General features: G+C 34.6%; 1 protein-coding gene and 1 long non-coding RNA gene across 6 annotated transcripts in view; one reads left to right on the forward strand and one right to left on the reverse strand.

The window, feature by feature from the left end:
• LOC108317754 overlaps nt 1–26,620 on the forward strand; it is a 153,651-nt gene that overhangs the window by 36,533 nt on the left and 90,498 nt on the right. For 2 of the 3 annotated variants that reach the window (XR_001830878.2, XR_001830880.2), the window contains exon 4: nt 24,301–24,577. This is a non-coding gene — a long non-coding RNA (uncharacterized LOC108317754). Of the gene's footprint in view, nt 1–24,300; nt 24,578–26,620 lie in introns of those variants that run through there. The other variant, XR_005203427.1, reaches the window with a different exon arrangement.
• SCN9A (sodium voltage-gated channel alpha subunit 9) overlaps nt 22,968–26,620 on the reverse strand; it is a 185,886-nt gene continuing 182,233 nt past the window's right edge. For 2 of the 3 annotated variants that reach the window (XM_017548412.2, XM_017548392.2), the window contains exon 27: nt 22,976–24,526. In XM_017548412.2, the coding sequence (XP_017403901.1) occupies nt 23,334–24,526 (1,193 nt within the window). In that variant the 3' untranslated portion in view covers nt 22,976–23,333. Of the gene's footprint in view, nt 24,527–26,620 lie in introns of all 3 variants that reach the window. The other variant, XM_017548396.2, reaches the window with a different exon arrangement.

Raw genomic sequence — 26,620 nt, forward strand, 5'->3', positions numbered from 1 at the left:
TTTTTTTTTTTTTTTTACTAATACTCCCTGAAACAAATGAAAGATGTGGTATCTGGAGTCAGATCTGGATTTGAACCCTGGCTTCACTGCTTTCATGATGTGTATCTGAGCATGTTACCCAAGTTTATTTCCTTGTCTCTCAGAGGTAACTGACAAATTAGTTTTAGCATTGTGGTGAGATAGAAGAGACTGAACATAAAATACCTCACATCATTCTTTGCCCCTAGTAGATGTCAGTGGTGTGCTGGAGCCGTCTTGGGCCAGCTGGAGAGAGCAGTGGTGCATGGCTCCTTTCAAGTCTATGTTCAGTGATTTCAGGTTGTTTGCTTGAATTCAGCCATGGTATGAAGATTTACACCACAGAAATAGGCAGAAGATACATACAAATTTGATGGGTGGATTTTAGAAGGTAGTATGTTTTTCTCTCATGAAACAAAAATAACAAAGCATAGCCCAAATAGGAGGGTGTCAAAATAGGCTCCAGAAAAGCCTTTCCTGATATCACTGTCTTACCGTGTATCCATCATGAATTCTCAGGACTTCTCTCTTAAATTCCCAGACTCAAGGAAAAGGTGACACTCAACTGTGAGCAGACATTGACATTTTTGTGAGATTAGTTCATCAGAGGTTTTCCTTCTAAGCCAACCTGACTGAATTCAGGGATCTGAAAAATACCATTTAACTAATACTCGTTGCACATCTGTTTACTGTAAAGCCATCTAGGGATGAAGATAGCTAAAACAAACTATGTCTGTAGCTCATGGTTTGGAGAGGAGACAAGTAAACATGTAATCAACTTGCCATGATTTTAGATAATAGTAAATGGTAGATGAAAATAAAACAGTTTCATTTGGTAAACAGTGAGTAGGCTGACCAGGAAAGAGTTCTCTAATAAGGAAATATTTGAACCGAAACCTAAAAGGATGCAGCTGTGTTCTGAATCACAGGCACATTCCAGGTGAAGAAAAGCAAGAGAAAGGCCCTGAGGCAAGAGTAAACTTGTTTTCAAGAATAGAAAGCAGGTTAGTAGAGCTGAGGGTCTGTGAGTTGAAGAAGAGGGTGGTGTGACATGGAGCAGCAGCACAGTCAAGCAGGGGACAGATCACGTAAAGCCTTTTAGAGTGAAGTCTGATTATGCTAGGAGCAATTTGGGAGTTCTGAAAACCATAAGAATTGGGGCTCATGGGGACAGTAGCCTGCTCTCCAACAGAGTTTTAAAGGATCACTCTGATTGCTCTGTGAAGAACACATTTTAGAAAGGCAAAAGCGGAGCCAAAAGACTGGTTAAGTGGCTGCTACAATAGTCTAGGCAAAAGATGTAATAGTGGTTTGGACAAGGATGACGGTGGTCTAGAAGAAGAGAAATGAGTAAACTTGGGATATATTTTGAAGGTTGAATCAATAGCATTTATTGATGGATTAAATGTTTATATAAGGGAAGAAAACAAGAATGTGCATATATATATATATATATATAAATTTTAGGAACAGTGTGGATACTGTGACCACCAGTTAGTTTTTAGTCCGAGGTAGGTCATGAAGGGAATGAACTGTCTAAGCAATGAAGAAGAAAAAAATGTTCAGACTTGCTTCAAGTTAGAGAAAATAAAGCTGTTCATATTGCATCCTCTTTCAAGCCATATCTCCAAATATAAATAATTAATGCATCTGTGATATCTTTAAGTTCTCAGATAGCTTTGTATTGTTAGTAAAATGCAATTACAATGCAGTTGGGAAAAATGTTTCAATTATATTAGCAAATAAATTACTCTTATATAAAATAAAAACATCTAAATTTACAAACTTAAATCTCAGGCTTAATGAGTCCTTTTGAATATTTATTTTCAGTTTTCCTGCTACTTTTTAAGTCACTTATAGTTTTTCTGTTGGAGACTCTAGAAAAGAAGGAAAAAATATTTTGGAAGCCCAAATTTTATTAACATGATTTTAGTTTTTATGACTCTCAAGCAAAGTTATAGGCGATTCCTAACAAGGAGATCATTTAGTGTGTATTTAGTGCCTAACAATTACATGTCAAAGTATCCTGAAAAAAATCGTGATAAACTGTGTGTTGGGTAAAATTTAATAAATAACTTTTTTAATACAAAGCTAAGCCTACAGGGGCATGGGCCACTGCATTTGTAAGGGGGGGTGACCTTAGGATGGGAGTGAGGAATGATTCTATTCCCTCCCCCTTGATTCTTATAATCCTGGTCACTGGTCTCTCCTCCCACCACTGCTACCAAATGGGATTATACGTGTGAAATGTCTCTGGGACAGGACTACTTCTCACACCCACACCATATTTCTCCCTTTAGCTAAAGAGAGAGAAGAATACAGAATGGGGCAAATGGTTATCACATACCTCTGTAAGTCTTTTCACTAGAAAATGTAGGATATAAGAAAGGAAAGATTGTTTGAGGGAGAAAATTGCCTCTGTTCTAGGGTACTCTGGAAGGTGTAAATGATTGTTGTAAATGATTGTTATAAAAGTTTCTTTCCTGGCACATGAAACTGTCAGTCTGGGTAGTTAGTAAAGAAAAGCCTCAGGGTGTATTTCAACATCTGATGAGCAGAGTTAGACTAAACAGGAATGATTTTAAGGATTTGAAACCAAGCGTAGAGCTTAAACCATTGTAAAATATTAAATAATGAGACCTGATCCTATTGTTTCTCTCTTTCAAGAACTTAGCTTTCTACAAAGACTGCCTTGCTCAGTCCTCATCGTGTGGCTGATCTGGGTGTCAGTATTCTAGTGTTTCTGTTCCACAGATGCAGGAACAGAGATTCACAAGGGTAGGATAGTCTGCCCTGGGTCACAGAACAACAGAGTAGAATCAGAGTCACTGAGAAGTTAGATAAGCGGAGCCCACCAAGCTGAGAGCAGCGATTTGTCTGAGGGCCTGCAGAAGAATTTCTCTCTCCATGCATCCAAGCCATGACGTATTCATTTCCTTTAAAAACAAACAAATGTGTTTTTATATCAAGACTACTGAGACTTCTCTAGGAAGTCCTGGGTCTCTGTCTTAATCTTTTGTAGCACAGTTTCTCACTCTCCAAGCAGAGGAGGTCACCGTGTTGTAAATTGGTATAGATACATCCTGAAAGAGTGCAGCTTATATTTAAATTATAAATTCAGCCCATGGTTTATGTATTTATCAAAGACATTCTCCCCTACTGATGCAGTCTGATTCAGTTTGGCTGTGTTCCCACCCAAATCTCATCTTGAATTGTAGTTCTAATAATCCCCACCTGTCATGGGAGGGACCAGGTGGAGATAATTGAATCAGTTACCCGATTGCTGCTGTTCTCGTGATAGTGAGGGAGTTCTCACGAGATTTGTTGGCTTTTTCCTCCTTTTGCTTGGCACTTCTCCTTGCTGCCGCCATGTAGGGAAGGATGCGTTTGCTTCCCGTTCCTCCATAATTGTAAGTTTCCTGAGGCCTCCCCAGCCATGCTGAACTGTGAGTCAACTAAACTTCTTTCCTTTATCGTTTACTCTGTATGGGGTATGTCTGTATTAGCAGCTAGTGAGAGCAGACTAATGCACTGTCCTTCCCCCAAAGCTGTTAAACAGCTACCATACCTGCCAGTCTCCGTTTCTTAGAAATTTTGGTGAGAACAGTCCATAAATCAGTAGGACTTGTTTATAAAAAATAAAAAGAAAAATCTCTTTTATATCTGTAATCTGAGGTGGGAAGGTTTACCCCTCTTTCCTTTTTATCTGGGTAAAATCTGCCTTGATGCATTCTTATGAAGGCCACCATGTTTACCCTGGAATAATTATTTATTGCCTAGCTACCCTTTGGAGCCATATTGAGCACAATATCCAAGGTCCCTCTTCAGATATTTTAATACAACTATCTCGTCACCCTGCATCTTCTTTTTGCCAGCCTACTGAACACTTTTATTATGTTGAACTGATCTGTATGCTTTGGGGCTTGCTGGTGGTTTATCATCCTGGCTGTTCCCTTTAGAGTGAGGTAAATGAGCCATAATAAGCAAGTTTCCTCACCTGTGCGAGCTCTGATGGCTGGGCTTGGAAACAAGGAGTGTTACTGGGATTGATTAGTGACGCCTTGCACATGCATGGGAAGGGGAAATGGCTATACCTGTGCTGCCTCTTTGCTGTCTCTATGGTTTTTCAGTTTTTCCAATCATGGTTATGTACGTACCAATTAATACTGTTAGTTGCTTGAAAATTTGAGACAAGTCTCTATTCTTTGTTAAAGATGAGCTTTGTAAACGTTCACAACATTGCATTAGATTTGACTACAGATGCCTCTCTACATTTTTTAATGGCAGGGAATGATGCAAATAAATATAGTGTGTCATTGTACATTGTCTAAATGTATTCACATTTAAACTGTAAGTAAAAATCAAATAATATGTAGCTAATTGTAATTTTTTTCAAGAGATGACCTTAGGATGGCTGAAATTGTCAGGGGCTGTCCTGGTTTCCCAGAATAATCCTTTAAATTAAGGATTCTATCATGGTGGGCAATGTATCCAGAGGTGGAGGAACTGAATCAAGGATAGTTTGGAAAAAGTGGATCATTTGATGTCTCTGTATTAAATAGGTTTAATTCTGCTTTTGATTGTATTTCCTGTCTGCACCTGAGGTCATATCCACTGCAGAATAATAAAAATGAGGAAGTAGGAAATAAAAAAAAAAAGAAATTAAATTCCCAGGAATAAAAAAGCAAAGGAGAAGCAAGAAACAGAGTGGTAAGATGACATTACATCTGTAACTCCATGGGGATGGTGGCTGATCTCAGTAACCCAGAAGCCTGTTTGTTGTTATTACTTTATTGGGATATAATGAGTACATAGTACATTAAAGAAATTGTACAGTTCAAGTATGCATATTTATACTCCCAAATAAGGACTACCTAGGTTAGGATACAAAATATTCCTATTACCTAAGAATTGTCTCTTATGTCCCTCTATGACAATAACTCCCCCCAAATTACAACTCTTCTGACTTCTATTAGCATAAATAAATTTTGCCTGTCATTAAGTTTCATAAATTAATTCAAACAATATGTACACTTTTGTGTCTAGCTTCTTTTGCTCATAGTTATGTTTGTGAGATTCTCCATGTTTTTGTGTGTTTTACATGTATCAGTAAAATGCCTTTTCTTGCTGTTGCATAGTATTTTCTTAAGAGCTAGGATCATACCCTGTCACTCAGGCTGGAGTGCAGTGGCATGATTGTAGCTTACTGCAGCCTCAAACTCCTGGGCTCAAGCAATCCTCCTGCCTCAGCCTTCTGAGCAGCTGGGACTATAAGTACAAGCCTGGATTCCTTTGTTGTATACCTATACCTCAATATTTATATTTTCTAATCTTAATGGATGTTTGGGTTGTTGCCAGTTTGAGACTGTAATGAATGTATTATCTGTGAACGTTCACATACATGATTTTGATGACTATAAGTACTACTTTTCTGTGCATATATACCCAGTGATAGAATTTCCAGTCACAAATATATATGGTTAGCATTAACAGAGATTAACAAATATATCTTCAAAGTAGTTGTTCAGGTATATGTTCTTACCAGGAACATATGAGAGTTTCTTTTGCTCCACATCCTTGAAAACAGTGTCAAGTTTGTTTTTTTTAATTTAGTTATTCTGGTGGTGGTCTAGCAATATTTAATTACTATTTTAATTTGCATTTCTCTGATGAATAACTCAAAAAATAAGAAAAAGACTGATATCCCAATGCGCTATTAGCATTTATATTTGTCATTTTATTAAATATTTTCTTTGTGTCTTGGTTCTTTTTCCTTTTCTAGTCCACCCATTCTTTGTGTTAAATAGATTTCTGCTCCATTGTTTTAATCTCGTCACTTTTTTGCTATTTTTTAAATTATATTTCACTCTTTTTTTGTTATTTTCTTAGTGATTGCCCTGAAGGTTATAATGAACATTTAACTTGTAAAAATATAGTTTGGATTCATATCAATTTAATTTCAATAGTATACAAAATGCTCCTCATTTTCTTTCCCCACTCCTTTGTGCTACTACATCATACAAATTACATTTTTATATATCATGTAGCCATTACCACAGATTTAAAATTATTGCTTTATATAATTATCTATTAAATTATATAGAAAAAAGGGGCATTACAACCAAAACATACATATGTATTCTTTTTGATATTTACCTATTGGGTTACCTATCTGTGATCTTTATTTCTTCACATGGATTCAAGTTACTGTCTAGTGTCCTTTTATTTCAGCTTTTAAATTCCCTTTAGTACTACTTGTAGGACAAATAAGCTAGCAATAATTTTTTTTAGTTTTTTTAATCTGAGAAGATCTTGATTTACCTTTAATTTTTAAGGTTGGTTTTCTGTATATAGAATTCTTGATCAACACTCTTTCTTCCAGTACTTTAATATGTCATTGCACTGCCTTCTGGCCTCTATACTTTCTAATCTTTCTGATGAGAAATCACTAGTTGATCTTGAATGTAATGAGTTACTGAATATAATGAGTTCTTCACTCTTGCTGCTTTGAAGATTCTCTCTTTTGCTTTTGGCAGGTTGTGGTGTTTCTATGTGTAGATCTCATTCAGTTTACCCTACTTAGAGTTCATCACACTTCCTGAATGTGTATATCAATGTTAATCATCAGATTTAGAAAGATTTAGCCATTGTTTCTTCAAATATTCTTTCTGCTTCTTTTCTGTCCTCCCTTTTGAAACCCATGTGTTTGTTGATATACGTGACAATGTTCCACTGTTGTCTGAGGCTGTCTGTTTTTTTTATTCCTTTTCATGTCTGTTCCTCAGACTGGATAATTTCAATTGACCTAACTTCAACTTTACTTTCAGCTCAAATCTGCTTTTGAGCCATGCTGGGGAATTTTTAATTGCAGTATTGTAATTTTCAAGTTCAGAATTTTTGTTAGGGCTCTTTTTTTTTTTTTCTGTAATTTTTGTCTCTCTATTGGCATTCTCTATTTGGTGAGAACTTGCTCTTATAAGTCCTTTAGTTCTTTAGACATGGTATCCTTTAGTTTTGGGGACATATTTAAAATAGCTTTAAAAACATATTTGTATTTAATTACTATACAAATAGTTTTGTGATCATATTTAAAATCTTTGCCTAGTAATCCAATAACCTGGATTCCTTGTGGACTTTTTTACTGAGTACTTTTTCTATGTTTAGGCCATATATACTTATTGTTTTCCATGCCTCGTAATCTTGATAACTGAACATTTAAAATGATGTAAGGTAGCAGCTATACAAGAAGCATGGCAGCATATGTTTCTGGGGAGGTGTCATGGAGCTTTTATTCATAGTGGAAGGCAAAGTAGGAGCAGGCATCTTACAGGGCAAGAGCAGGAGGAAGAGAGAGAGGCAGGGAGATGCTACATATGTTTAAACCACCAGATCTTACAATAACTTAATGAGAATAGCACCGAGGGGATGATGCTAAACCATGAGAAATCTCCCCCATGATTCAATCACTTCCCACCAGAACCCACTGCCAACATTGGGGATTATAATTGAACATGAGATTTGCATGGAAACACAGATCCAAACAATATCGCTCTCCTTTCCCTTGGGTTTCTCATTATTGCTCTCTATTCTCATTGTGGTTGTTGTTCCTGCTGTTATTTTTTTTGGGGGGGGGCAGTGGGACTTTCCTAATGTAAATTTGTATAATCTCTATTCCTTGTCCTATGTGGACACTGAAGTCTCTGTTCAATTAGCTCAGTAGTCACCTAATGACTGCACAGAAATTTCCATAAATGTCTTGGATCAGTAAATCTACCAGTCTTTGCCAAGGAACTGTTTGCTTACTGGGACATACCTTTAAGACTCAAGAATGCAGTGTATAACCCTGCCTTAGCCTTCTTTTTATGCTTATGTGGAGACTCAGACTTGACGAGAGGTGAGAGCTCACGACATGGGCACAGACTCAGGATGCGTGCAGCCCTGTGATTGCATGTGGCCTTGCAGATTCCCAGAAATATTAGAGCTTCATAAGGACTATTAAAGACATCTCATTCCAAAGCTTTTTACTGTAAATTTTCTGATCATCATTTTAATTCCCATACTCTCAATATTATCTCAGACCGGTGCAATGTACAATTATTGCGAACAACACAAGAGAAAACACTATTCACACTGGATGAACTTTGAGTCAGGCCAAACAAAGGCAAGCTTGCAAATGGGTTTACCATGGAACTGCCAGGCAGGTCAAATAATGGCATTCTTCTGAGAACAGAAGTTTTGGGAAACTCCAAACTTGTTCTGCCCTCCATCGGCTTCTAGACTTCAGGTTTTTACTGTATTGTGGGTTGGTTTTCAAAGCTACTATTATTTTTAAGGCTAATATTGACCTTGCTATTTTATTCAGATTCAGCTATTTTCCTTGAGTAAATCCTCTTTTGGTTAAGTCCTAGAGTTCTGAATAGAAGTGGTTTTGATAATTTTTGCCACTGTTCCTATTTTTTTTAATGGAGAAGCAATTTTCAGAAGTCCTTACTTGGATATTTCTACTGATGTTTTGAAAACAAAAATAAAAAACGGGGAAAACATGAACATATGCTTCGCAAAAGAAGATACCCAATTTTACTCAAGTTTCTGTTTTTATAATATGGGTCCTGCTATGTGCTGAAAAGGTAGATTTCATGAGAGGTGACAATGATTATGATAAGCCTTAACTTGCTTCTCATTGGCTCATGAAATGTGACTTTTAAATCTACTATTCCACGGAAATTCTTATACTGAATGATAGAATGTTTCAGGGCTTAGTTGTTTGACAATTCTGTAGAATTTTGTAATGCTGATTATCTTCTCTTTCTGAAGTATTGTTGTGCCTCTCCTTTTCCTTACATATACTCTTCCTGGTTGACTTGATCTGATGGTTGGCTTCAGCCACCCCTAGGAAGCAATGGCTCATGGATATGTGTCTCTAACCCTAATGTCTCCACTGAACTCCATACTTTCATATCCAATTGCCTTTAAGACTTCTTTGGCCCATAATACATCAAATTTAACACATTCCAACTAACTCCTATTCAGTTTTTAAAAGTCCGATCTTGCTTATTTGGCTAGATGGAAGTAATCCTCCATCCTGTTCTCATTACAGATATACAAATATATCATAGCACTATCATCATTGACTAATTTTTCCAGGATACTGTATCTGCTTAATATCATTTTATTGAGTTTATGACTGAATCCTAGATTGAGAGTTACTTCCAAAACGCATAGTTTCTACCATGTGTTTATATACTTGGGAACTGCTGAGTGTCAGTCTTTTATAGCTAAGAAAACTGAGGATCAGAAAATGTACTATGTTGTTCAAGTGTACAGACACATTGTTAGTGACAAATATTTAAATTCTTGATATTATATAACAAGATACTGCTATGTATATGTATATTGACATTTTTGACAATTCCTAAAGACCAAAGCTTGCATTCCAAAAGCCGAGCTTATATTTTTTAAGTAGTTTCAATGTCATGTCTGATTTGATTTATTGATCTCATAAAGATGAATAGATTAGTTTTGTTGACTTTAGGTCCCAAGGTGATGGAAGCAGGGAGGAAGTTCTCTTACACTAGGAGGAAGTAACTTGACAGGAAGAAATGCTATAGGGGAAAAATGTTGAAAGCTACCATTTGAAGCTGCCAGAATGGTTCCTCAGTTTTGTGCAGATTAATGTGCTCCAGCTCAGTGTCACAAAGCCAAAGTCAATTGCTTCTCTTACTCTTCCTGGCTTTCCCGGATTCCTCTTTGCCCATAACCTGCTGTAAGTAGTATTCTGGTTGAGGCTCGTAGGAGGTAGGTGCACTTGTCTTTAAAATAAATGGACAATGTATGATTCTTTATAGATAAGCATATCTTTTAGTTGCATGCATCAGGCCAAATTAGGTAACTCTAAACCATTTATTAATCTTTGTTCTGAATTTAAGATAGAAATGAGGTGATTAGATAAGATTAGTAAATAAAAGTAAATTGGGAAGAAAATGAAGCATGGAAGAATTCTTTTCCCACTTCTGTTTCCTCCTCTTTTATCAGGGCTTTATCACACTGATTCTATTAAGGTAATGGACAAAAAGCAATATATCAAGATGAGCTGAGTTGTTCAGGGTGTTAACAACATAATTTTGTCTTTATTACTTTTTAGATGGAGTCAAAATTAGATTTGATATTTAGAAGTTTGGTTGTTGTAAACGTCACAGGATTTTTTTTTTAAGAGAAAGATATTTTCTGTGGCATATCTTATTTTTCATCCATACAATTTTGTTAAAAATTAGCTCATAATTTCTAAAAATGAGAACAGAATCACAATTATAATAACTTATCTTCAGTCAGAGCACACATTTTTATTTTAAAAGTAAATTTTAATCCTTGTCCCATTCATTGTCTTTGGACAGAAATGTTAAAACAAGATGAGTATTTTAATTTTTTAAAAATACACTTAAAGGAGTGAGAAATTAAATAAGTATTAAGGATTTTAAAAGTTAGCTGATGAGTGATGTTTCTCTGGAAAAACAACTCACGTATTATTGAAATAAATTTCTAGAGGGGAGTACATCTGAATTAGAGAATTGTATAAGTCTCAAGCCCTAGAAAACTTTAATCTGAATTTTCTCTGACTTGTTTTGGATCACAGCACACGCAGTTTAAGGGATGTCTGCTTGGTGGACCTATGCTGAATATAAAATTTTATTCAAGGAAAGTTGAGGAAAAAGTTACAATTTTCTTCAACCAGCAGCATGAGAAAACTTAAATAGGCATTTCCACATGTAATAAAATAAAGCCCCACTTATTATCCATTCAGGATATGATCTGAAAAAGTTGATCTGAAATGTTATGTCTGAATTATATTCTTGGAAAAAAGTTATTTCTTTTATAAATAAAATTAAATTTTATTATACTTTAAGTTCTGAGATACATGTGCAGAATATGCAGGTTTGTTACATAAGTATACACATGCCATGGTCGTTTGCTGCACCCATCACCCCATCATCTACATTAGGTATTTCTCCTAATGCTATCCCTCCCCTAGCCCCCCACCCCACAACAGGTCCCAGTGTATAATATTCTCCTTCCTGTGACCATGTGATCTCATTTTTCAACTCCCACTTATGAGTGAGAACATGCAGTGTTTGGTTTTCTGTTCTTGTGTTAGTTTGCTGAGAATGATGGTTTCCAGCTTCATCCATGTCCCTGCAAAGGACATGAACTCATCCTTTTTTATGGCTGCATAGTATTCCTTGGTGTACATGTGCCACATTTTCTTAATCCAGCCTATCACTGATGGGCGCTTGGCTTGGTTCCAAGTCTTTGCTATTGTGAACAGTGCCACAATACACATGTGTGCACGTGTCTTTATAGTAGAATGATTTATAATCCTTTGGGGATATACCCAGTAATGGAATTTCTGGGTCAAATGGTATTTCTGGTTCTAGATCCTTGAGGAATCACCATGCTGTGTACCATAATGACAGAACTAATTTATACTCCCACCAACAGTGTAAAAGTGTTCCTTTTTCTCCACACCCTTGCCAGCGTCTCTTGTTTTTTCTCCACACCCTTGCCAGCATCTCGTTTCCTGACTTTTTAACAATTGCCATTCTAAATGGCATGAGATGGCATCCCACTGGGGTTTTGATTTGCATTTCTTTAATGACCAGTGATGATAAACTTTTTTCATGTTTGTTGGCCATGTAAATGTCTTCTTTTGAGAAATGTCTATTCAGATCCTTCACCCACTTTCTAATGGGGTTGTTTGCTTTTTTCTTGTAAAGTTGTTTAAGTTCTTTGTAGATTCTGGATATTAACCCTTTGTCAGAAGGACAGATTGCAGAAATTTTCCCCCATTCTGTATGTTGCCTGTTCACTCTGATGATAGTTTCTTTTCCTGTGCAGAAGATCTTTAGTTTAATTAGGTCCCATTTGTCAATTTTGGCTTTTGTTGCCGTTGCTTTTGGTGTTTTAGTCATGAAGTCCTTGCCTATGCCTATGTCCTGAATGATATTGCCTAGGTTTTCTTCTAGGTTTCTATGATTTTAGGTATTATGTTTAAGTCTTTAATCCATATTGAGTTAATTTTTTTTATAAGGTGTAAGGAAGTGGTCCAGTTTCAGTTTTCTGCATATGGCTAGCCAATTTTCTGACCACCATTTATTAAATAGGGAATCCTTTCCCCATTGCTTGTTTTTGTCAGGTTTGTCAAAGATCAGATGGTTGTAGATATGGTGTTATTTCTGAGGCCTCTGTTCTGTTCCATTGGTCTCCATATCTGTTTTAGGATCAGTGCCATACTGTTTTGATTACTGTAGCCTTGTAGTATAGTTTGAAGTCAGGTAGCATAATGCCTCTAGCTTTGTTCTTTTTGGTTAGGATTGTCTTGGCTATATGGGCTCTCTTTTGGTTCCATATGAAATTTAAAGTAGTTTTTTATAATTCTGTGAGAAAAGTCAACAGTAGCTTCATGGGGATAGCATTGACTCTATAAATTGCTTTGCGTGTTATGGCCATTTTCATGATATTGATTCTTCCTGTCCATGGGCATGGAAGGTGTTTCCATTTGTTTGTGTCCTCTCTCATTTCCTTGAGCAGTGGTTTATAGTTCTCCTTGAAGAGGTCATACACATCCTGTGTTAGTTGTATTAATAAGTATTTTATTCTTTTGTAGTAATAGTGAGTGGGAGTTCACTAATGATTTGACTCGCTTTTCTATTATTGGTGTATATCAATGCTTGTGATTTTTGCACATTTATTTTGTATCCCAAGACTTTGCTAAAGTTGCTTTTCAGGTTAAAGAGATTTTGGGCTGAGACAATGGGATTTTCTAAATATGCAATTATGTCATCTGCAAATAGAGACAATTTGACTTCCTCTTTTCCTATTTGGATACGCTTTTTTTCTTTATCTTGCTTGGTTGCCCTGGCCAGAACTTCCAATACTATGTTGAATAGGAGTGGTGAGAGAAGGCATCCTTGTCTTGTGCCAGTTTTCAAAGAAAATACTTCCAGCTTTTGCCCATTCAGTATGTTATTGGCTGTGAGTTTGTCATCAATAGCTCTTATTATTTTGACATATGTTTCATCAATACCTAGTTTATTGAAAGTTTGTAGCATGAAGGGGTGTTGAATTTTTTTGAAGGCCTTTTCTGCATCTATTGAGATAATCATGTGGTTTTTGTCATTGGTTCTGTTTATGTGATGGATTACATTTATTGATTTTCGTATATTGAACCATCCTTGCATCCCAGGGATGAAGCCAACTTGATCATGTTGGACGATTTTGATGTGCTGCTAGATTTGGTTATCCAGTGTTTTATTGAGGATTTTTTCATCAATGTTCATCAAAGATATTGGCCTGAAATTTTCTTTATTGTGTGTGTGTCTCTGCCAGGTTTTGATATCAGGATGATACTGGTCTCATAACATGAGCTAGGGAGGAGTCCCTGTTTTTCTATTGTTTGGATTAATTTCAGAAGGAATGGTAGCAGCTCCTCTTTGTACCTCTGGTAGAATTTGGTTGTGAATCTGTCTGGTCCTGGGCTTTTTCTTGGTTGGTAGGCTATTAGTTACTGCCTCAATTTCAGATCTTGTTATTGGTCTATTCAGGGATTTGACTTCTTCCCGATTTAGTCTTTGGGGGGGTGTATATGTCCAGGAATTTATCAGTTTCTTCTAGATATTCTAGTATATTTGCATAGAGATGTTTATAATATTGTCTGATGATAGTTTGTATTTCTGTGGGGTCTGTGGTGATATCCCCTTTCTCATTTTTTATTGTATTTGATTCTTCTCTCTTTTCTTCTTTATTAGTCTGGGTAGCAGTCTATTTATTTTGATCATTTCAAAAAACTAACTCCTGGATTTATTGAATTTTTGAAGGGTCTTTCATGTCTCTATCTCCTTCAGTTCTGCTCTGATATTAGTTATTTCTTATCTTCTGCTAGCTTTGAATTTGTTTGCTTTTCCTTCTCTAGTTCTTTTAATTGTGATGTTACGCTGTCAATTTTAGATCTTTCCAGCTTTCTTTTGTGGGCATTTAGTGGTATAAATTTCCCTGTAAACACTGTTTTGTCTGTGTCCTAGAGATCCTGGACTGTGTGCTGTATTCAGGAAACATAGGCTCAAAATAAAGTGATGGAGAAATATTTACCAAGAAAATGGAGAGAAAAAAAATTAAACCAACAAAGTTCAAAAAAAGACAAAGAAGGTCATTCATAATGGTAAAGGAATCAATGTAACAAGAGGAGCTAACTGTTCTAAATATATATGCACCCAATACAGGAGCACCTAGATTCATAAAGCAAGTTTTTAGAGACCTCCAAAGAGACTTAGACTGCCACACAATAATAGTGGGAGACATTAACACCCCATTTTTAATATTAGACAGATTAATGAGACAGAAAATTAACAAGGATATTCAGAACTTGAACTCAGTTCTGGACCAAGCAGACCTAATCGACATCTATAGAACTCTACACTCCAAATCAACAGAATATAAATTCTTCTCAATACCATATTGTACTTAGTCTAAAATTGACCACATAATTGGAAGTAAAACTCTCCTCAGCAAATGCAAAAGAACAAAAATCTGAACAGTCCCTCAAACCACAGTGTAATTTTTGAGGTAATGGTCTTCACTGTTGCTGTGTGATTATTTTAGGGCTCTATCGTTAGAGGTTCTAATTCAGTAGATCTTGGGTGAATCTCAGTCTTTTAAAAACTAATAACAAAGGTGATGTGGGTCATTCATGATTCATATTTTGATAGACACTGTCAGAGATCAGTCATTGTCAACTGGGGAAGATTTTGTCCCCCCAAGAACATTTAGCAAAGATGGGGACATTTTTATTTGCCATAACTGATAGAGTTAGGAATGCTTATTTATATCTAGTGGTTTGAGACCAGAGATGCTGCTGGTAAATCTCTCACCATGCACAGGACAGTCACTCACAACAAAGAATTATCTAGCCCAAATATCAAGATTGCCAATATTGAAAAACTCAGACCATAGAGAAATAAATGTCTGGTTTTAATGTAGAATGTCTATGGAAGTTTTCATTTTTCAATTCCTTTATTTCCTACTTGACATTATTTGTGTTTTTTTTTGACTCTGTTAAAACTATAGAGGAAAAATGCTTTTAACTTAGTCCTTCAAAATGCCAGTTTTCTATCATAATTTTGTGAGCAGTGGGACAGTTTCAAACATGCACTCAACTTATGATGTGAAAGAGTCTCTCAGGCCAGAAAGCATTGACACATAATATGGATCTTTAAGAATACACTGTACTTTTGTTGGGAAGACGCTGAAAACAGAAAAGTATTGGGGCTGAAGCACACAGATTAAGATAGGAAAACTGAGAAGATAAGAGGCAGGTGAGCCTAACATGGTGTTGGGCTGGTAAACTTGTCGAACTTGTTGACAGTAACAGTACGGAGCTTGTAAAATCTTTGCTGAGAATTTTAGAATTTATCATAACACAAAGGAAAAATATTACAGAATTTCATGGAGGAAAATGACCCAAATTTTTAAGCAGGGAAATGTCACAACCTCATAAAATCTACTCTGGCTACTGTACTGAGAATAGATTTGGAATTAAAGCAAGAATGGATTTAGAAATATAAAACAAATATTATGTTGCCTTTAATAGTAGTTTAAAGGTAGTGATGGATTGGATTAGGGGTTGGCAGTGGAAATTAAGAGAAGTTGATGGATTTACATTACATTAAGTGGTAGAATGAACTGGTCTTGGTGAATAACTGTGGAGGGTGAAGGAAGAGGGTTACTGTTAGGGAAAACTGGATGGTTGGTGGTACTAATCACTGAGAAGGAAAATGTAGTTTACATACTATGATAAACAGTTGTCTTTTAGTATCTGTTGGGAATTGGCTTCAGGATTCCCTGAGGATACCAATATCTACAGATGCTCAAGTCTCATATAAAATGGTGTAGTGTTTGCATATAACCTGTACTCATCCTCCTACATACTTTAAAATTACCTGCATATCACTTCATTAGTATGGATTCAATGTATTACTCAGAATATGGCAAATTCAAGTTTTGCTTTTGGGGCTTTGTGGATTTTTCCCCAAATATTTCTGATCCAGAGTTGGTTGAATCCACAGATCAGAAACCAAGGATATGGAGGACTGACTATACACATATCTCTCCCATCATGAGATTGGTATTTCTATAGAAAAACAAGAGAGACTAGAGCTTTTGTCTCCTCCATGTGAAGACACAGTGAGAATGCTGCCCTCTGCCCAGCCTCACTGGGGAACAAAATTGGCTGGCACCTTGATCTTGGACTCCTCAGGCTTGGGAACTGTTAGGAATAAATTTCTGTTGTTCTAGCCACCCAGTCTATGGTATAGTATTATGGCAGCCCCAGTTGTCTAAGACCAACATCAAAATGATAATACTCTGGCTCATGCCTTTGCTCTAAGTAATGATCTATTATTGTCTCGGACACCTGAGTCTCATGTCTTCTGCAAGCATGTAACATGCCAAAGTGAAATACATAATGCACCCTTCCTTAAATGTATTGACATGGAAACTTTTTATGTTCCACATGAAACGTTTTGGAAGACATTTGCTGGAGTCTCTTGGCCTACACTTTAAAGGCATGAGTGGATCAAGTACACTTCAGATTCTCTTTGACTTTGAGAAGATTTGCTTCTGGGTAAAAATTTGATAAGCTGCTTTGTCAAGAATAAGGTGCACTGAATGGTGGACATGAATAGGATAGTCAACAGGGAAGAAAATCTCCTCCTTTAAATTTTTGATGACAATTAGCCTTTGCTTTCCACATCAGGCTTTGGCAGTTGAGATCAGTGTGCTAAATTGTCTCACAGATGTCTCTCTTTTTACTTCCACAGTCTGTGTGAACCATTGTGGTTTGATAAAACAACTTTCTAGCAGCATTTGCTCATCTGTATTTATACATTAGCATGGCACATTGGAACACAGAATCATGAATTTGTGTTTAATCCTTTGTAACAAATGATCACAAATTTAACAGCTTAAAATACAAATGTATTATCTCACAATTTTTGTGAGGCAGGAGCCTGGATATAGTTATCTGTGTTTTGTATAAAGACACATGTATGCCCACCCATTTTTTTTCCTGTTCTGTTAGAAGGAATGTGTATCACAGTTGGTTTATACCCTTTTCTTATATGAGCAAGATATAGTTCTTTCTCATATAAAATGAGCAGTTCTCAAGAGTAGTCTAAAAGCAGGATAAAGCACATTAGCATATTATGTATAGAATAGAGGAGACAAGGTATTTAAAAATAAAGGTAAATCCTGAGATTCTTCAGCTGAAAGGCCAGCCATAAGTAAAAGAATGTACTTCTTTAAAGCAGCACATGGAAACCCAAGTTGTGTTTTCAAGTATTTATAAATAATAATTTAATGGGGATCATTCTTAATATTCACTCAATATAATTTTCCCATAAATCATACATTTTATGTATCACTAAAAATAGAAATGAATCATGATGGTATATTAGAGAAGAATTATATTTTTATAAAAAGAATATGACTGAACTACCTTGAAAACATTTTGTTTTGTAGGAAATAAAATCAGAACTAGGTCATGCCAGCCAATATTACAACTTAAACAGGAAAAACTTTTGCTCAATTCTACTAGATTTTCAAAATTTTTAACAAACTCTAAATCTTTTCTATATACTTATTCTGCATTGCTTTATCTATTGTTTCTATTGTTTCTAAGAATATTTTAAAAGAGATTCAAGCTAAAGCACATCGATGCAGTTATTACCAATGTCTCATAAATCTCTTCGAATTAGTTTTTTCTAAGACAGATCAATTATTAATGTAGCTATGGCTCTCAGAGTAATAGGGAGTGAAGCTAAGTGTAGCATGTTTGCTGTATTGCTTGTTTATAAGCATCAATTATTCATGTTTCATTTCCTGTGTGCATCAAATGCTATTGCAGCAAAAGTCCCCTCTGCTCTAGCTGGTATGTAATATCTCCCTCCCTTGAGAGAGATTACCATATTGCCTGCAGCTCATTTTGCTTGGGTTATGGCATAGTGTTATCTACAATGTGAAAGAATTTAGTTTTGTTGTTGTAAAAAATTTATGTGTATGACAATCACTTAGTTGAAATGGATTACAGTATTATTCAGTGATTACAATTCTATTTTGCAGAGTGGCTATTACAGCTATCAGTACAGAAGTCCCAAGGAATATTTTACACTTTTTACATGCTATTATGATAGCACACAAAGTTGAAACAATGGCAATTATTTTAGAATATCTTTTTCTTTTTCTTTCTTTCTTTTTTTTTTTTTTGAGACGGTGTCTCACTCTGTTACCCAGACTGCACTGCAGTGGTGTAATCTCCACACACTGCAACCTCCGCCTCCCGGGTTTAAGCGATTCTTCTGCCTCAGACTTCCGAGTAACTGGCACTACAGGTGCCCGCCACTATGCCTGGCTAATTTTTGTATTTTTAGTAGAGATGAGGCTTCACCATATTGGCCAGGCTGGTTTTGAACTCCTGACTTTGTGATCCACCCACCTCAGCCTCCCAAAGTGCTGGGATTACAGGCATGAGCCACTGTTCTTGGCCTAGAATATCTTACCTAATGACCATCAACAGGACTTGCTGCTCACAACTAAAATAGAGTATTAATTACTCAGCTAAAACTGGGAAGAACCACCTCAATTTTCTTGGGAATAAGCTAGACTTTTGTAAATGTGCATATTTCCTGATTTTAATATGTTGTTTGAATTCATAAATGTCAAAAGTAGCTAAATTTCAAAATATTTGGTGTATATGCCACATTACTAAATATTTACTACATACTAAACTGTTTTGGGTGCATGAAACTCTTTTGGGCACTATAGTTATACTTAGCCATACAAAATATAGAAAATATTGTCGTTATTTAACCTTCATGGAGAGTGCATTGTTCCTGTATGATACAGAGGTAGCCTGGGTTCTTACATTTTTAGTAGCAAATTGGTTGCCATATTAATTACTCTTACTACTAACATAAATTCTTAATTCCCTGTTTTCATTGTTATAATTTCTTCATGAAGCTTGTCTCATTCCATCCTTACAACCACAAAATGAAGTAGTGCCATTCTCCTCCTTTGATACATGAGAAACCTGAGAGCCATATAGGTTAAAGAATGTGTTCAGCCAACACATAGGGTCATGGCTTAACTGTGATAGAAATATAGTTCTAGTCCTAGAACCCAAGCTTTTATCCATTATGTATGCTATGTCACCTCTTAAGAGCTGGTACAGCTTTCTCATCTGTAAAATGAGGAAAAGAGTAATACTCCATGATGTGGTTGTAAGGATAGAATGAGACAAGCTACACAAAGAAATTAGAACAGTGACTGACAATATAGAATCAAGAATTTATTAGTAGTAATAGTGGTTAGTATGGCAATTAATTTGCTACTAAAAGTGTAAAACCCAGGACACCTTTGTGTCGTACAGGAACAATGCACTCTCCATGAACCAAAGCTCTGAGCCATTATGTATGCTATGCTACCTCTTAATGCTATTACACAAAAAAGTATACATCACTGTGTGGCTAAATATTTACATATTTTTTGTGTCCTATCTCAATTTTATTCCTTTGCACAAACGTTGTGAATTTCAAGAAATTGCTTTGGAACTCTTTATCCTTGTCTTTGTTATCCACAAACACTTCTTAGGGAGGATGTTTGAAGCTGTCCTTCTTTCAGTGAAAAAGGAAAAGCTATCAGTTGTTGCAACTTATTTAGATATGCACTGACTTTACCAACATGTGGTTATTCTCACTGAAACAGAAAATACATGTAAACATAATTTTATTTTTTATGACTTTTATTCTTAGATTCTATTACAATGTATCAGTCTCAAGTATAACTACAATATAATTTATAACAAACTGAAACATCTTGAGCATTCATAGATCTATGAAATTTGTAAAGAATTCCATGTAAACAGCTTTATTATATTCATGGCTATTTATTTTCATGAAGCAATTCTTGATTTTTTTTCCTCAAGAATTTAATAACATAATAAACCACAGATATTTTTTAAAAATTGGTGGACTTTACTCGTAAGTCCTAAACCCAGGCCAATTCCCTGGCCATCCTAATTTAGTTGGCTCTTCTTTCAGTACGTAATTAACATTTCTCCGAAATAGCTATTTAGAACTGCTTTATTTACATATGCATTTTATTTTCACTCTTTTTAATAAAGCTATCAAACTTCTATAAAATCACGCTAAATATTTGGGTTGCAATGTTCAATAATCAGCATTTAAAAGCAGCTCATAAGTCACCCAGGTCTTTTGCAAACTAGGTAACTAACAAAAAGCTAAAATTAGATTCTCTAATTTTCATTCATATTGAGTGTATAGATTTGTGTTCAAAACTCTTTGTGGCAAAGTGCCTCATGCCTGTAGTCTCAGCATGTTGGCAGGTCATGGCGGTAGAACCACTTGAGGCCAGGAGTTTGAAACCAGCTGGGGCAACATAGCAAGACCCCTTCTCTACAAAGATTTAAATATTAGTGAGGCATGGTGGCATGCACCTGTAGTCCTAGCTACTTTGGACGTGGAGGCAGGAGGATTGCTTGAGCCAAGAGTTGAGGCTGCAGTGAGCTATGATCATGCCACTGCACGCTAGTCTGGGTGACTGAGCTAGACCTGGTATCTTAAATAATTTTTTTTAAACCCGTTTGCTTCCATTTTATTCTAATTTAAATTCTTCAGTTTAACTGTCATCCTATATTGTTGGGTGTAATAAGTTCAGTGATTATAAAATTTAAATATTAGTATGACACCACCTTCTGAAGGGTGATAAAATCAGTACAAACAGTAATCCGCATGGAAAGAGAAGTCTAATTTTACTTCAAGCTTGTACTTACCAAGCTCTTTGTTCCAAATATTGTTTTTAATTGATAATAAGTCAAAAGTAAACATTCCTGGAACAAGCATAAATATACATAAAACTTAACCATGTTATAAAAAATCATAGTTCATAGTTCATCATGAAATAGGAAAAAGAACAACTTTATATATTTTTGATATGCTAAGAAGAAATTGTGTTAACGAACCAGTTGCCCATATTATTTTTTATTTTACATAAAACAAGGCAAGGTAAAAACATTAATAGCAAATTACACACTAACCTGCCAAACATCTTTTCATACTATAAGTATTCATAATACAGTTATATTTGTGAGTTTGAAATAATGATAGCTTGAATTCAAATATAAGGTGATGTTAAATTCTTAGTTGAATGTATTAAAAAATCTTACAAATATAATATATTTTGTATAGGTCCTTAAATTATCAAAACCTATTTTCAACAGGCTTGGAAGGTATGTTATGCAATGATCTATATAATCTAGGGAAACACTGCATGGTGTTTTTCATATTAAATTAAAAAGTGATTCAGATAATCTAAGATGAATGAACAGTGGTATAAAGAATCTTTAGCCCTAGATTTATTTTTATACTTACATTAGAACAAATGTCTCAAAGTAATAACAGATGTTATAAAATATATCACAATTTAAAAACATCCTAGACTTCCTGTCTCATTCTTTAACCATAACCCTTTGTTTCTATAGGAATGTTTAAATCCTTCTTTTTAATTTGCCAGAACAACAAAATAATATGTGCTTTAAACATTTATTATATAAATGTAATTTATTACTTTTAAAATATAAAAAGCAAATTAGTGAAAGATGTTTTATATATTTGCTTCAAAACCTCCCACAAAAATATTTTAAATAAAACTACTTTCTACCTGTGTAGCTCAATTTTTGTCTGTGCATGAATAACTTTATATAAGATCTCATATTCCTGAAATAAACCCATGAAATAAAAGCATTATGGTTATTTCTTTTAAAATTATTATAAATGTTTTTTTAAAAAAAAAAACTAGATGTCTACAGCTAATGTAAAATGAATATGTGCTTGATAAATTATAAGCCCAGGGTACCATGTTGATTGAGGCAAAATAATGCATATCACAGAATTTTAAGGAGAAGGTGACATCTTCCTCATTGTATAAATTGAAGTATATAGGTCCAAAGAGTTACTCCCATAATTTAGAAAAATAAGTTGGTGGCAAGGGAGCAAGTTGGCAAGAATCCCTATTTGAATGCTTTTTTATTCATACTAAACACATACTTGTGTTGAAAGTCTGCCATATAATATGATTGAAAGCTTGCCAAACACAGGATGATATACAGGTGATGCAATACTGTGCCCAAGTTGTTACCTGCTCAGATATGTACCACGGTCAAACAACTAACTGCACATCAGGAAGCATTTCATCAACTCTGTTTACAGCTAAAAGATGACTAAACAATACTGCATGAGAAAGCATGAAAATGTGACAAAAGATATTTAGAGACTATTATCAGTATTTTGGGCAGCACAATGTTAGGTTATATAAATAATAGCAAATAGAACTTTCATCAATTACTTTTTTGGTCAATTTATTTTTTTCAAGGAGCATAATATGTACTTAGAATAATTTTTCTAAGTTCTGTGGTTGTTCTATGAACAAAAAGAATATGAAAGAAGAAAGGCTATGAAACAATACTCTAAGGGTAGGTCTTATCCTGGTTGGCATGTGAGTCAAGATGAATGAAAAGCATCTGTAAAAATGAATAGCCTCCCATAGTTTTAATCCCATGGCATTTTATAGGCACATATAAATTGGTTCTGATGTGATGTAGAATAAATTTAAGCACCTTAAAATATAGAATAACCTCTGTACATTGATAAAAAGTCAAGCTCCCTAATAATGCATTTTAACTAAACATTCATTACTAATGCCGATTACTTCTATCAAGCATTGCATTGCGAATCCAAAGCAAAATACTTTTGTTGATTTCCAAACAATGGATAAATAATAGATTTCTCTCTCTCTCTCTCTCTCTCTCTCTGTGTGTGTGTGTGTGTGTGTGTGTGTGTGTGTGTGTGTGTTTACATGGGAAACATGAATACAGTCCTGTGAAAACACAACAAGGCAGATGTAAAAGTTTTCTACATGGCCTTCTGATTTATTAAATACCAAAAAATTAAATCACCTTTGTTTCCTATAATCAGTAATTCCTACACACTTCTCTTACAATTCTTGTAGAATCATCAGTGCAAAAATAACCATCTGCTAATGCTGCCTACTTGTCTTAGGAAATCATAGTTAGTGATTGCACTGCCTTTGAGAATATTTTGATAAAATGGATTTTGGCATAGACCTCCTCAAAAGAGTTTTATTAACACAAATAAATCACTTTCACAGGCTGTAAACAATATACCAAAAATGAAGCTCTATTTTTTGCTTTCCTTGCTGTCTTTCCCTTTGTCTTCCTTTTCTGTTCTGTCTTGTTCATATTTCTCTTTGTCTGGCTTTGTTACACTATCATATGAAGGTGGAGAGGTTGTGGATGAAGTGGCATCTGTTTTTTCTGGACTTGAGTTCTCATTAACATTATCAAAACCCGTATCTTTTTTATTCAGTAAATCATCATCTCTGTCTCCGTCTTTTATGTATATACTTGATATATTTTTGACATTTTGCCTTAATCGGTAACTTCTATAAGCACGCTGAATGACAGTAGCTGACACATCCTCTTGTTTCCGTTTTAGTGTGGTTGTAATGGGTTCATAAGACACTTTGGAAGGATTTGCAGACATGAACCTCTCTTCCATCTGTGAACGAAGAGAATCCATCTCTCCACTCTCACCCAGAACACGCTTTGTAAAAGCAAATAAGATGTCAAGGCAGTGGATCCGGTCACCACTGACCATGGGCAGATCCATGGCAATGAGCTGGACTTTGTTGGGTTTTGCTATGAGAAGAGGAGGATCCAAGGCAGCTGCAAAATCAGAGAGCTTGCTGTATTCTATAAACTGAGTTGCATCTGGATCAAACTTTTCCCAAACTTCATAAAACATTTCAAAGTCATCCTCACTCAGAGGTTCAGTACTTTCTTCAGTGGCAACACTAAAATTCTCCAATATGACTGCAATGTACATGTTCACCACAACCAGGAAAGATATGATGATGTAACTAACAAAGTAGAATATTCCAACAGATGGGTTACCACAGTCTCCTTCAACTGAACTTCCAGGATGAACTTTTTTGGGGTCACAGTCAGGTGGCTTACTGTTAAGAATAGGTGCTAGCAATCCATCCCAGCCAGCAGAGGTTGTAATTTGGAAAAGGCAAATCATACTGTTACCAAAGGTCTCAAAATTGAACATGTCATTAATTCCATCTTCCTTTTTAACATAGGCAAAGTTGGACATTCCAAAGATGGCGTAGATGAACATGACCAGGAAGAGCAGAAGGCCGATGTTAAACAACGCGGGAAGGGACATCATCAAAGCAAAGAGCAGCGTGCGGATCCCCTTTGCTCCTTTGATCAGACGTAAGATTCGGCCAATCCTGGCAAGACGGATCACTCGGAACAGGGTAGGGGACACAAAATACTTTTCAATCATATCAGCTAGAAACATACCTGTGTGTGGAGGGAAATAATAGAAATAAAATATTTAAATATCTATGCTACATAAAATGATGAGTCTAAACAGTTTCATCTGTCATCTCATTTCTTATGAATTCAAGACTTATTTTATGCTGAATGCAATTACTTAACAAAGGATTAAGAAGTTCCAAAGAAAAATGACTAACATTACCACTGCAACGTTTTCTCCTCTTTACTAAGTTCATGGGCTGTTTTTTCCTCCATAATAATTTTTAAATTATAAGAATACCTACTCATATAGATAATTCGAGCAATAAAGTTGAATGCTAAAAAGAAAATATAATCTGAAATGTCACCAAAAATAACTATTGTCAGTAATTTTTGAGTATCACTTCAGATATTTTTCTGTGCAAGCATATGTACACACACAGTTGTATTCATGTTATAAAAGCCTTTCTTTGATACTTATTTATTATTTTTCAAAACAGAGTCTCACTCTGTCACCCAAGCTAGAGTGCAGTGGCATGATCTTGGCTCACTGTAAACTCCACCTTCTGGGATCAAGTGATTCTCCAGCCCCAGCCTCCTGAGTAGCTGGGACTACAGGCATGCAACACCACACCAGGTTAATTTATATTTTTTTGGTAGAGATGAGTTTTACCATGTTAGCTAGACTGATCTCAAATGCTTGACTTGAAGTGATACCCCACCCCTGCCTCCCAATGTGCTGGGATTACAGGCATGAGCCACTGTGTCCAGACTGTAACCTATTTTAAACACTTTATATGTCATGGAGATATTCCCATATAAATAACAAAATAATTTATTATAGTTATATAATGTTCTCTCAAAATAGCCGCAAATTGAATAACATTTATACTGTTTCCATTTTTGTTACTGAAATGAATATCTAAATAGGTATGTTCTCCTAATTGTATGAGTATTTTTAAACAATATATTACTGGAACTTGGGTCAACAGTATAAATAAATAAAAATATATATAATATATAAATATATATATTTATACTGTTGACCCAAGTTCCAGTAATATTACTAAATAGGTAATTAATTAATTACCTATTCTTAATTAATTAATATTGTTTAAAAATACAATTAGGAGAACATACCTATTTAGATATTTTATATATAAAATATATATAAAATATATACAATGTATAGTTTACATATATATTATATAATATATAATTATAATATATATTATATAATACATTATATAATATATATGTAAACTATATATTATATATATTATAAATTATATATATACAAATATATAAATTATATATTTATGTACAAATATATAATAAATAATATACATATATTTATACATATATATTTATATATATTACTGGAACTTGGGTCAACAGTATAAATAAATATATATACATATTTATATTACATATATATGTAATATACATTATATATATTGCTATTTATATAAAATATATTACATATATAGTAATATATATAGTAATGTATATTACTATATATAAAAAATACATATATAATATATATTACCATATATCTTATATATAAATATATATATATTTTATATATATAGTGATATATATATTACTATAAGAAGTACTATATCTTCTTTATAGTTTTTTTTTTTTTCTTATTGGTTATTTTCAACTTCTGTTTTTGACCTAGTTTGGTATTTGCCCATGTGTCTATTGGGACTTTTATTATTTTCGTTTTAATTTATAAGAACAATTTTCTATTTAAAGTATTGATCTTTTCTTGGCCTTATCTTTTACATAAACATTTCCCTACTTTTTATCTTTCAATCTTTTATGATGAATTTTTCCCCAAAGAATATTTTGTCTTTTTTATGTGGTCATTTCTTTCTTTTTTCTTTTTCTTTTTTGCTTTACAAATTGTGTTATGAAGAGAAAGAGATATTAGAGCATATGGTTATTATCTATTTCCATGTATTTCCTACTAGAATCCTTTTTTTTTTAACTTTAGTCTTTGATTCACATGATCTTTTCACTCGGTAAATTAGTAATTATACATTAAAGATTAATTTTGACTCTATTCAAATCCATTGAGCTAATATATTTGAACAGTTTTACTTAGCATCAATATTATAAGTCTTAGTATCC

The sequence above is a fragment of the Cebus imitator genome, unplaced genomic scaffold (genome assembly GCF_001604975.1).
Source record: "Cebus imitator isolate Cc_AM_T3 unplaced genomic scaffold, Cebus_imitator-1.0 Scaffold10, whole genome shotgun sequence".
Lineage (NCBI taxonomy): Eukaryota > Metazoa > Chordata > Mammalia > Primates > Cebidae > Cebus > Cebus imitator.